The 12,862-nt window shown below is 44.0% G+C and overlaps 2 protein-coding genes across 5 annotated transcripts in view; one reads left to right on the plus strand and one right to left on the minus strand.

Annotated features, from left to right (window-relative positions):
* ZC2HC1B (zinc finger C2HC-type containing 1B) overlaps positions 1-10,619 on the plus strand; it is a 55,303-nt gene extending 44,684 nt beyond the window's left edge. Inside the window, exons 8-9 of one of the 4 annotated variants that reach the window (XM_070796300.1) lie at positions 52-9,268; positions 9,508-10,619. The gene's annotated coding sequence lies outside the window, so the exon portion shown is untranslated. Of the gene's footprint in view, positions 1-51 lie in introns of all 4 variants that reach the window. The other 3 variants (XM_070796301.1, XM_070796302.1, XM_070796303.1) reach the window with 3 other exon arrangements.
* PLAGL1 (PLAG1 like zinc finger 1) lies at positions 2,188-8,245 on the minus strand. The gene is made up of 2 exons (XM_019967541.2): positions 8,094-8,245; positions 2,188-4,557 (listed from the first exon to the last, which is right to left on the minus strand). The coding sequence occupies exons 1-2, from the start codon at positions 8,243-8,245 to the stop codon at positions 3,330-3,332; spliced, it is 1,380 nt and encodes a 459-aa protein (XP_019823100.1). The 3' UTR covers positions 2,188-3,329.
* Positions 10,620-12,862: the final 2,243 nt, after the last annotated feature.

The following is a 12,862-nucleotide window of genomic DNA, read 5'->3' on the forward strand; positions in this document are numbered from 1 at the left end:
ATGTGGGAACAACAAAGCTCCAAAGTAAGTGCCTTCTCTTTCTGCTTTCAGCCTGGTTCCCTCACCGTCCTCGACCTGGATGGTCGTACCCAGGAACTCCACCTAAGGTGAGGGAACCGGAGGCATCTGTTTACACGCCTGCGATTTCTTTGGAGACAGCATGTAGAACAAGTATAAACTACGTTCAAATTTTCTTATCTACTCCCTTCAAATTTTACCCCTCAAATCATTAAACAATGCATCAACCTGTATGATAGTGCTTGATTTAAAGACTCACTTGAAGCTTTTTTTCCCCTGTGCTATACAGTAGGTTCTGATTAGTTATCTGTTTTATACATACATGCTTAGTGGCTCAGTCATGTCTGACCCTTTGGACTGTAGCCTGCCAGACTCCTCCGTCCATGGGATTCTCCAGGCAAGAAGGAGTTGCCGTTTCCTCTTCTAGGGGATCTTCCTGACCCAGGGATTGAGCCTGCATCTCCTGTGTCTCCTGTATTGCAGGTGGAGTCTTTACCAGCTGAGCCATCGGGGAAGCCTGTTTTATGCGCAGTAGTGTATATATGTCGATCCCAATCTCCCAGTTCATCCCATCCCACCATTCCCCTTCCTCTGCTTGGTGTCCATACATTTGTTCTGTATATCTGTGTCCCTATTTCCGCTTTGCAAATAGGTTCATCTGTACTATTTTTCTAGATTCCATATATATGTGTTAAGCTTTTTTTTAGGTGGACACTTTTTAGTCTTTTTAAAGAAAATGTTGCTTTGATATTAGAAACTTTTGGTGAAACAGTCTTTATTACTTCCTAGGAAAATCTTGTTTTTACCTAGTTTATTCTACATAATAGGCATGAAATCTCAGATAAACTTTGATGTTTGCTTCTAATGAACATTAAACTGTCATTAGTAGCTACTCCTGTTTTAAATGTCCATCTGTATGCCGTGTAGAATTGCCTCAAATACACCAGTGTTCTGGGGGAACACTACAGTGAAAGCAACAGGTTACAACCTTCCCATCCTGTAGAAAGGATCCTCTAAGTGCACTCAGGCCATCTAGTTACCGTGGCCAACTCGGAAGTCAGCTGTTCTTTACACTTTCAGTTCATGTAGCTCTGTTGGGAGGTGGTGTCTCAACTATTTTTTTCTCTTGATCTTCCTAAGGGTTGGTACACTTTTTTCCTAGAGTTATTTATACTTAATTCATGCCTTTTAATCAGGGAATTTTATTAAGGTCAGGGAACTTTATTTAGGAATAAGCCATTTTTTTCTGTCTAAATAAGAGTACCAGCCTCCAGGTACAGCAAACACATCTGAAAGTATTACAGGCTGTATTTTGGGGACCAGTTGCTATGTTTTATGCTCAGGTGAATCAGGTATGTGTTCTGGAACTGACTGAAGACATGTAAAAGTGTTTGTGGAAGCTTCTATAAATGGAAAATGGAAGCTTTAGCCAGGGTGAGCTGGCTCTCTGTCCCTCTCCACTTGCTCTGAGAGGCTGCCTTCCCTCAGCTAGAGTTAAGAGTGGACATGGGAGCTTAGACAGCCCAGAGTCGTGGAGTCCTACTGACCAGGTAACCTGTGTTCTGTTGTATCATTTCTTTTATGGTCACCAGCTCACTCCTAAGGACTGTGTTGAACCATGGTTTCTCATATTGGGCTAATATGCTGCTTTAACGGGACAAACGAACTCAAGGTTCCCCTTTCTCTACTCACCCCCACCCTATTTAGAGGTCAAACAAGCAAAAAAGTATTATGGGCCATAATACTTTTTGAAGACATCCCAATAAGAAATAATTTATAATTTGTACTGGAAACTAATGGTAAACACCACTGTAAAACTGGATCATGGTAGCCCAGTATAGATGAAACTTCAGAAGCTAGTATTCTGACCTACACATCAGAAATAAATTACACAGCATTCTGGAAGAATTCACAATGTCATACAGTAAGTTTAGAAATAAGTTCTTTGGTCTGTGAATTTAATGAAGCATACAAGCTTCAACCTTCAACAAAATTATTGTTTTAAAAAGATAGTTTCTAACCGATCCTGAATAGAGGTCAGAATAGTTGTTTCTGTTGGGGTTGTGATGACCAGGGGGGAGCATGACGGAGCAGGCCGAGGAGCTGGAAGTGTTTTCCATCTGTGTGGAGAATGGGGAGTGTGGCTGTATATAAAAATGACTCAAGTCATTTGCTGAATCTGTACTTTATTTATTATATGTAAGATATATCTTCATATTGAAAGCCTCTAAACACAAAAGACAGAGGAGCTTTAAAAAAAGAAGGTTAGGTTTTACAGTTTAAAAACTCATTAAGATACCAAATTCCAGAGATAGATTATAGTTACATTGTAAAATGCTATATGTTTTGAATATAATATTGACTTAAATGATGAATTTTAAAATGCATTTACTTATTGGTGATTAAAAATACTTAAGCAGAGTAGTATTTTAAGCCAGACAGAGCAGAGCAAAAGAAATTCTTGCTTGATAGATAGATATATATATATACTTTAAAATTCCAGTAATATTCTTAAATTCCTGTTAAAAATATAATCAGTATTAAAGTCAGTAAAATGCTTATTTTGACTGACGCCTGGATTATTTTACCACTTAACCTGGTTACACAGTGATTTTTTTTTTTTTTTCTGTCAGATATAACTGACAGTTTAATCTTTAAGATAAATGAAGTGATAACTCACATTGTAGCATCCTGTGGAAAATATTCAAACTACATTTAAAATGCTTTAAAATGAAGACGTCTATTATTCCACAAGAAATTGTTTCTGTAAAACTACAGGTTGGCTATGGCAATAGTAACTAAACTACATCCAACCCTGAAGGTAGAAAAATCCCTGAAAAGAAATACACAGCCTGGTGATAATATGCGATATAAAGATTACTTTCTTATGTTAAAAATCCTCCCATTTTGGAAAAATCCAAACCTTCCACAGTTCCCTTACTAGGCAGTGCCACATAAAGTTACTTAGCTAACATTATTATGAGCATGGCTTACGATTAAGTTGATAAACACCACTATATAGCTACATCAATATATAGCAGCCCTCTTATGGATGTCGGTTATGATAATAGTTGCAGTTCCATTGAATACTTGCTTATTAAATTTGGTACAAAGCATGAACACTCAGGACAGATTGGCACAATACATGCAGTTCAAGAACTCTCTTCTCTCAAGCCAGTCATCACTGAATAAGCCATATTCCAGTCCTGCTTCCTAAATCTTTCCTTGTATTATCATAGCTGATGTTTAAAATGCTTCTCAAAATATCTTTCAGAGTAAGAAAAGTATGCTTAAAAAAAAACAAAAACCATTCATCTGAATGCATGGTGGAAATGAGGCAGGATAGCCGAACCAGTGCCAGCTGGGAAAACGTGGGGGATGGGTGGCAGGGGGAGCTGGCCCAGGCTCATAGTGCTCATGGCTAGTGAGGGGTCTTGGGGCTGCTGCCCCAGACAGCCCAGCCTATGCGGCAGAGATTCCCCAGCCCCCAGGGCAAGACCACTACTCCCAAAGGCATTCTGGGTAGCAGGAGGCAGCTGCCAGAAGCCCAACAGAGGGGAGAGGTCCAGAGAGGCAGGTAATATGTTCACAGCATCTGCAGCTAGCTCTTTGGGCAGGTTTACTTTACCTGCACCTCCCTTAGCCAGGTCAAAGCCTGCATTGAGCTTGTGAGGTGACTGAGGCTCTTGCAGAGGCAAGTCCTCAAGCAAATTGGCACTGCAAAATCCTTTAGTATCTGTTTTGAGGGGCAGGCCTGCCAGTGGGGCGTATGAGGTAGAACCAGCGCTGTACTTGTGATTCTGGAGTGGTGCCGGGGGAGAGCTGGGGGTGGCCATGGGGTGGAGAGGAGCCAGGAGCTCTGACAGCACTGATATAGGCTGGGGGGCCTGCTCCAAGGCATTGAGGGTGTGTACCTCAGCTGGCAGGCTACCTGCAAGCCCATTCTGTGTAGGGGCCCCTATCGGAAAAGGAGACAGTGGGGCAGCCTTCAGTTGGAACTGGGGAGAGAGAGCGTGGAGAGTATTCAGAAGGTCTCCAGCCTGCAGGCTCTCCTTCATCAGCTCCTGTGGGTGGGTCTTCTTGGTGTGACGCGTGAGGTGGTCTTTGCGCCCGAATCTCTGGGCACAGAACTGACACAGGAAGTCCTTGCAGCCTGTGTGGACCACCAGGTGGCGCCGCACATCCTTCCGGGTGTAGAAGCATCTGTCGCAGTGGTCGCACTGGTGCTTCTTCTCCTTGGTTCCAGTCGAGGGCTTCTCTTCGGCATGGGCTTTGAGGTGGTCGAGCAGCACCTCAGTGCTCCCCAGCTCCAGGGCACAGACCCCACAGGTGAGGTCGCCACTGCTGGCCGCGTGGAGGGCCAGGTGCCTCTTGTAGCCCAGCATGGTGTGGTACTTCTTCCCACACTCCTCGCACCCAAAGGCCATTTTGTTGGGGTCGTGCGTTTGGAGGTGGTTCTTCAGGTGGTCTTTCCGGTTGAAAGTCTTCTCACAGTAAGCACACCGGTGAGATTTCTGGGGTGAATGTGTAGCCATATGCCTAGGGACAGATGGAAAAAATGCACAACAGACACAGTTTTTTTAAGAGCCAAAGAAACATATAGAAACAATATTAAAATGTTAGTAGTTTTCTCCAGGTGGTGGTATATACATTTTAGTTGTTAAAATACTTTTCTGTGTTTTCCAGATTTCTACACATAAACTTTATAATAAAAGAACAGTACTACATGATGCGATGCAGCCGCCACACCTGTAAAGAACATGCATTGAGAACGGATTTCCTCATCTATACACAGATTTCTAAACACAAGTATATACAAGTATTTTAAAATATATGATCATGAAGAAATAGTTTCAGGAAGGGTTTAAATGACTATTCTATACTCTTAAAATTTCTAAATTTCCAAAAATGATCCAGTTTGCCTTCTACACAGAACTCTACAGCGCCCCCCCCACCCCCACCCCACTGTTACTGTTTCTAGTACAATCTCTGCTTTATCTTGATAGAAAGTTCAGGCCTTAGACATAATGCTAAAAAGACTATCCTTAACGTCAGAGACAGTGTCTATTATGTATTATGGACCCAGAATGGCAACCCCACCACGTGTTCTCTGAGCTTCACCCACATGCCTCCCAGGAGAACGTTACAGTGAGGTCTTAAGTTTCTGCTATTTAATACCTTCCAGTGAGCTCTCATGTCAGATGCATGAAGCCCCTGTCTCCATTTCTTTAAGAGCCCCCTTAGACGCTTCCAACTCACTTCCTAAAGGTCACTGGTAATTTCACTGGCAAAACTCAGAAGGACTTTCTCTAGAAGCACCAAGCTGCTGCCCCTGGACACAGAGAGGGAACCAGACACCAACTGCGCACAAACAATGCTGAGCAACAGGGGCCAGCGCAATAGCTCTTTGGGGTCTGAGGTGATGCTGGTCTCTCTGAGTTCCAAGACATTCACAGGTTGCAGAAAGGGTTTCTCAAGCTGGCTAGAGGGCAAATAACAAACTCGGCATTTAAACAATTTTCTCTCTGGGCCAGCACTAGCGTTCAGGAACCTAAAGTTCTGTGATAGATCTTGCCCCTCCTTTTTCCTCTGTGGAGGATTGTTATCTGATTAGCTCTCATTTATCAGCCATGTGTAGATCAATGCCAAGTGAGCAGCTCTGGACCTCGTATTTCCTGTCCTGCTCCTGTCCTGTGAGAAAGGTTCAGGGGGACACAAGTCACACCTGAGCAGTAATACCACTTGTCACATTACATCCCACGAGCTTCCAACCCCTGTTTTTTTTTTACTTTTCCCTTTGCCTGGCATCCAGTTCTTCTCCATGTAATTTACTCCTCACTTGCTCACGAAACAATCCCAGTCTAGAACATGACCACCTTAGAGCTAGAATGACTGCCACGTCTTGCTGCCCTCCCTAACTTCTCTTCTCACCTCACAGCCCAGGAAACCACCACTTCCGGTCTGTCCTGTAGTTTCCAAACCACCACCATCTTTGGGTGTCACCTGGGCCACGTCAATGAGCTTAGAATGCTTCCAGGTTAACTGCTGACCCTGGGACTTCCATCTGCCTTGCCAAATCGTCTGTTCCTGCCTTTGGCTGTCTAACTGCTTTCATCCTTCGCTGTATTAGGTCCCATGTGCTCTTTTCTAGTTAAGCAAGTCAGTTACTTTCTTCTTCAACCTTTGATTATGAAATGGAACTTTTATGTGGCAACTGAGACACAGGATGGAACGCTACATTTTTTTTTTTTTAAGGCATCCTGCCCTCTTCCCTCCCTTTATTAGATCACTGCTTCAGGCCAGAGGGGCAAGACATGCTGGTGGCTATGGAAGGGAAGGCCATCCTTGCAGAAAGTACACTGCTTCCCTTTTTTGCCTCTCTTCACACCCTTAGCTGAAGAAGTTGTTTCCCTTGCTCAGAACTACCAGCTCCTAAATATTGCTTAAGACATCTCCTTCAGTGCGGTTTACCACAGTAATCCCACCTAATTCCTGTCATTCCAGTAATCTGTCGGCGCCACTGTCTGTTCCAAATATTTATCTCCTATATGTATTTTGGTCTTTACCCACAGTTATAATATCCTCACTGTGGCTTAACTGCAGCTAACCCTGCCTTTGGTGTTCGGGTAAGGATAATTACTGTGTACACGTAAGAAGCATGCTGCAAAACAGGAAGCCTTTGCAACAAAACTGGTGGATACAGTAGGCACTCAATACTTATATTTATGGCAACTAGAGATTGGCCGATGTACAGAACACATTTGAATTTTAAGCACTCGTAGGCTTATTTGAGCAAATCAGCTTATCAATGATCTATAACAGGGCTATTCATAAGGGCCAGGAACATAACATAACTTCTTTCTCTCTCTAACTCTCCCCAGTGCCTTCCACCAGGAGCACTCCCAAATTTGATCATAAGGTGGCCCGTGCTCATAGCATACTCAGATGGAAATTGTCTCTCACTCAATTCTCACCTTCACTTATGCACTTAATCTGCTGGTCTGAAAGTTACAGTTCATTACATGAAGACTAGAGGCCAAAGATGCATTTCCCTTAAGCAGGTATCCAGACAGGCATGCGTTCATGGGAGCTCTGTGTGTACAGCTCTGAGTGTACGGCACACACAGCACACGCACAGCATTCACTGTCGATCAGCCTACCGTGCAACATACTCATTATGAGTGTATTTTGAGTACTGTCTTTCTATGATATAAAAATCCTTTACAGGCAGAAACTACATCTCATATACCATTTCTCTCATGGAAGTACGACGATCAAGAAATAATTCAGACTAAACGTTACTATTTTTAAAAAAGGACCTATCTCCACAAAGTAGTTTTTACCCTTTGTTGAATCCTTCCCTTCCATCCTCACTCCATATTTCATATCTGGACTGTTACAACAGATTGTACATCAATCTACTTGCTTCTTCCCTCTTCTCCAAATTACTGCCAGAGCCATCTTTCTAACATCCTGATCAAATCATGTTGTTCAGTTCCTACACTCCTCAGAAGAAAACAAGCCTTTTAGGACAGTAGACACGGCCTGTTCTGAGCGGCTACCCTCTTGCCTCGAGGTTGGGCCTCACCCCGATCCTCTTCCAGCACGCCCCTCTATCCACATGTGCTTCCAGGCCATGGCTTAGGGCTTTCCCAGAACCTCCTCTCTGTCCACCTCCCATTCGTTCTTCTTATCACAGCTAAAGACCACCACTCTGACGAGCCTCCCCAGGTCTCACCAAGCAGTGGAGAACAACTTCCACCACTTCCACAGCTCTGTGATTAAAGCCCTTGGATTACATTTTAATGGTGTTTCCATGACTATCTCCCCAGCCATAGGTCTTCTCATCTTTCTGTTCTTAGGCCTGGCCTATTGTAGGCACACAAGACATACTTGTTGAAAAAGTGAACTGAACACCGCAGAGCACAACTGTCGTATAGAAACTATAGTAATCGCTGGAGATACAGCCTTAAAGGCTAAAGGGCATCCGCTTTCCCTGCAGTGTTCGGTCTGAGGGCTAGCAAAGCCTTTGAAAGGTATGTGGAAAAGCACATACCTTTTCTGAAGCCTCTCACCTCATTAATTTATATCTGGAAATGAAGGCTTTGCCACAGTCTGGCTGCAAGCACTTGTAAGGTCGCTCCCTGGAGTGGGAATAACTGTGGATAGTGAACTTCTCCAGGGTGAGGAACATCTTGCCACATAACTGGCAGGGGTAGGTAGCCATGGGTTTTGTCTCTCACACTTTCCTTTTCAGATGCGCTGACCAAATGCTGTGCCATTTAAGTGCAAATAGAAGGACGGGACTGTGCTGAGCACATCAGCAGAGCCCCAGCAGCCAACCGCCAGGCCCAGGGGGAGGCAGCGTTGTGGTCCCCGACCTGGATCTACCCAGACATGGGCCTCTCGGTTACCACTATCTCTGCTTTCTGCATCCTACATCCCAGTTTCCACGAGGTCTCAGGCTGAGAGGAGCAAGTCTGAGGCACAGATGATGTTCCCGAGCAGAAAGGCAGACTGCATCACTAGAGCTGGGGCACGTCCTGGGTCACCAGACTGTGGAGAGAAGAGGAACAGTTTCTGCGCATTAGCCGTCGGCAAACCACGCTTCTCGTCCACCCGTTCAGCATCGACTACCTGGACTCAACGTGTTCCTTTAAATGGCTCTAATGTGGCACACCTCTCCATCTTCCCCTGTGCTTTAACAGGTCCTTCTGCATATGGATGCACCTGTCTGTGCTTCTTCAAAGTGGCAGGAGTCAACTGCATAGTGTTCAGATGGCGGATGAAGCACACTTTCCCTTGTGATAGAGACAGCTATTTCCACAGACTTGGTATCATCTACTTCAAGCCATGATTTCAGGTCAGTATGAAGTTCAGTCTGCCAATTCAAAGGGGGAAAATAAAACACACACACACACCCCCAAGTGTGCTTGAGTGTCTTACTGGTACAGAAAAGAGAAGCATCCTTGCTTATTCAAACCACTGGCTATTTCTCGTCACTCACTGTTGGCAGAACATTAGTTGTTTATCACACCTGTTTAAACTTCCAGGGGATGAGACGAAATCATTTGTATATATCTAAGTTGATTTGTTTGTGAGGTTACCGTGCAGAAGGACTCAAGTCTACGGCGTAAACAAAGTGAGAACAGAGCTAGTTTCATTCACTGAGGTGTTGCCTTTGAAGGGGAGACGAGATTCACACAAAGACAAGAGTGATGACGGCTGGGGCACAGCTCAGCACATTCTGGTATGCAGGCACCATCTTCCAGGAAACCGTCCACTCCTCTTTTTCCCTTTAGTCTGTGGGAACACTTCCTCATTCCCCAGCCCTGCCCGGCAGGGGTGGCGGGCGGGGGGAGCTACCTGCTGGAAGGCCACTCCTAGGAGACGGGCTTGCCGCCTTAGCCTGTCTGCAATCCCAGTTCTTACCATCCTTGCAACCCAGGCAGATCACCCAAGTCCAGGCTTTTCTTTTTCTGCCAACAGACCCATCACTTGGGAGCCTTAAGAGTCCAAAACAGCAACATGAACACAGCATCAACAACAACACAGGAAAAGCCTGGCGACCTAGAACCCCGTGCTATTCTAGCGAAAGAGAATTCTCACGCAACGGATGTTAACCTTTCAAGTGCCGATACTTAAAAAAAAAGCATACTGTCTGCTAACATTAAACACACTGGAGTAATGTCTGCACACAGGCCAGCCTTTTCTGAACTTTGTCAAGTGAGCAGGGCATGTGTGTGAACCTGACCAATCTCGGCAGGCCTTCGAGGCGTCTAGTCCCTGCAGTCATTCATTTATTGCCAACTCTTTTAGAGCTGCTCTTTACTGTTCAGTTAATTTTTACTTACCTCTGGAGTTATTTTCAGATCAGAAAGCTGGAGTCTAGCTAGATGAAGTTTTACTACAGTAAAAGTTTACTATAGTAAAAAGTTCAAGCATCTTTATATCAGCACGTAGACAAACACACATTCCTTTTCTAAGGGGCAAAAACTGCAGGCACCTTTTCGTATTCCTCATCAACTAGCTCAGATGTTTTTCATGTCTGGTCAGAGTTCACAAGGAGCCGACACCGGGCAGATACCCCTCGCTGTCCTGCCCCACCTGCCTGGAACCTTCAGAGCTGACGTGTGCACTTTGACCTGAAGCTTCAAGCACTGATCCAAAGCTGGGGACACCGGCGTTCTCAGCCAGCACCTTGGCACCAAGCCTCCTTTCTAATGGCAGCACACAGAGACTCCTCTGGGACCAAGTATGATCTGAACTGAACCCCTGTCCCGGCCCCGTCCAAGCCCCTCTCCTCCAACTCCCCGTTCCCTCACCGTGCGCTAGTTCACCCCATGGCCCAGCCTCCAGGCATCCCAAGCACCCTGGCCACAGACAAAGTAATTCCTTCCAGGAATTCTATCCTGTGTGGCCGAGTTTCTGCTGCCAGGATTCATGGTGTGTCCTACTTCTCCATCCAGCCTGAGTCTGGCCATAACACTGGCCCAGCCATAAAAGGCACAGAATTTATCATCATCATTAAATATACTCATTCATTTGAGATTGCTGTGTTTTCCAGGTCTATTTTAAGAGATTAAAATGTATACACAATATGAAGCTTGAAATTCATTTTTTTTTTCTTGTTCTCTTTATAGCTGAACTCAAAATAGCATTAGTCACGTAAGAGAAGGAGCTGGTCTGGTGGTGAGATTTTATATTTTCTCATCTACACTAACCCTCTGCATATATACTCTAAAGTGATTCTCCCCAACTCCTGCATTTATGAGAAATGACCAGTGTCCAACAGAACTTTCTGTGATGGAAATGAATGGCTACTGAACACTCAAATGTGATGCTGAGAAACTGACGTTGTCATTTAAGTACCCACACAAAGCTAGTGGCTGCTGTGCTGGAAAACGGGAGCCACAAGGGGTGAAGGTGAAGCTGACACTTTCCTCAGACACAACTAGGCTCTGATTTGCCCTCATGCATTCCTCTGAAGCACAGAAAGTGTATATCCAGCTCCAGTCATTTATGAATATAGTAGACAGACTCCCTGGTTCAAATTCCAGCTCATCCATTTGTTAGCGCCTAAGTTTCAGCTTCCTCATTTGTAATATTTACACGATGCATGTAAATGAGCCAGGGGGACAACCAACTGAAGCAAGATGAATCTTGAAAGCACTCTGTAATCTAAAAACACACCATACAAATATAGGGTAGTATTTATAAACACTGGGATTAAAAGTAGAAACCATCAGCTGCAAACTGGCACACAGTTTGAACCACTCAGCTATGGATGTAATGGAAAAGAGACACACGTCCTCTCCCCACATATACTTTATCATCCGTTACTCATAGTTGGAGGAGCCAGAAGCCGTGCTCAAGACACACAGGACGTATGAAGTTGCAAGTAGAAAGTTGCCTGAGGTCTTTGTTTCTCAACAGATACCAATGTCTGCTCACCAACACACCAAGAATAAAAAGGAAAAATCAGATTTTTTCAATTAAAGAAAAAGTACCTGCCCATTAGCATTGAATAAAGCTTCCCAAATCCACCTTCTAAATTCAAAAGTCCAACAAGTTGTAGACGTCACTACACTTCCCTCGGACCTTCAAAGATGGTTGGGTGTACAATCAAGGCATTTTAGACATGACTATACTGTATTTAAATGTGAGACATTTCCTCCAACTCTTCCCCTGTTAAACTTGCAGAGAACAACATAACATTAAGTCACATAAACATTTTTACACTTATTTAACTTATTGCATTAATGTCTTTGCCCAAGACTTTTCTTAGCTTTTTGAGTTTTAGGTCTCTGTGTTAAATACACCCAGTCCAACCCTACGTGCAAAATTGGTCCTCAAACGTTGAACTCAATTACTTTATTACAGTAAGCATTCCTTAGTTTCTTCAGGAAGGCTTTTTATTAAATGATGTATTCAAATTCACTAGTAGTTATAACATTTCATTCACCATAACTGTGTAATTCATTAATATGGATCTTCAAATATAAATACTTGCACTGTTTTCATGATATAATCACAAACTTCTATAAACATAGCCTTTCTCAGCAGATTATAAATTCACTGTGGCTGAGGATCAAAGCTCAGCTATTTTTAAAAAATAAGCTGTGTGGATAATACAACATCTCCCATCACCATGTACTTGATCAGTACTGGCTGGCTGCTGCCGATTCCAATCTTTCCTTGAAACCTGATGAGCTCTGGCCACACCCTTGAAACAGACTTGTGATGAACTTTCTATTATTTGGCCAACTGCCAACAATCCTAAACAGAGAACTAACAAAGGGATGGTCCCAATGATCATCAGTCTGCCCTGTGACCTGACATACAGATTGAATTTGAGTCTTAAATATGGTAATATTTCAGCACCTGTCACCCTGGAAAGAGAGTAAGTCTTCCCCCAAAACAACTCAGGACATAATTTGCAATCCCCTTGATTCTAAAAATACTGAGTGAGTGATACAGATCTGCCCGTATGCCAAAGAAGGCTTGTGCCATCTGCTTCATTCTGTTCGTGCTGATTATTTTGGGGATGAGAGAGGATCAGATTGGAATAAGAACATATATATATGGCAACAGCCAGGAAGGACTGTGTTCCCTGAGGGCTGGTGGTATACGGCGGTGGAGGGAGAGGTCAGAGCACAAGTGGAGTTCCAGGACGTCCCCAGTGCTGCGTAACACAATCAGCTAATGGGGGACAAATGTTTTACAACATTCTTAAAATAAACTATGACTTCTGGCTTCTATTTCCATTGTCCCCAGTGACACAATGCAAGGCCCATTTCTGGGAGGAAATTGAATTTCCATTTTTAGTCTTCCAACATGGGTA

This window comes from Bos indicus, chromosome 9, assembly GCF_029378745.1.
Source record: "Bos indicus isolate NIAB-ARS_2022 breed Sahiwal x Tharparkar chromosome 9, NIAB-ARS_B.indTharparkar_mat_pri_1.0, whole genome shotgun sequence".
In the NCBI taxonomy this organism is placed as follows: Eukaryota; Metazoa; Chordata; class Mammalia; order Artiodactyla; family Bovidae; genus Bos; species Bos indicus.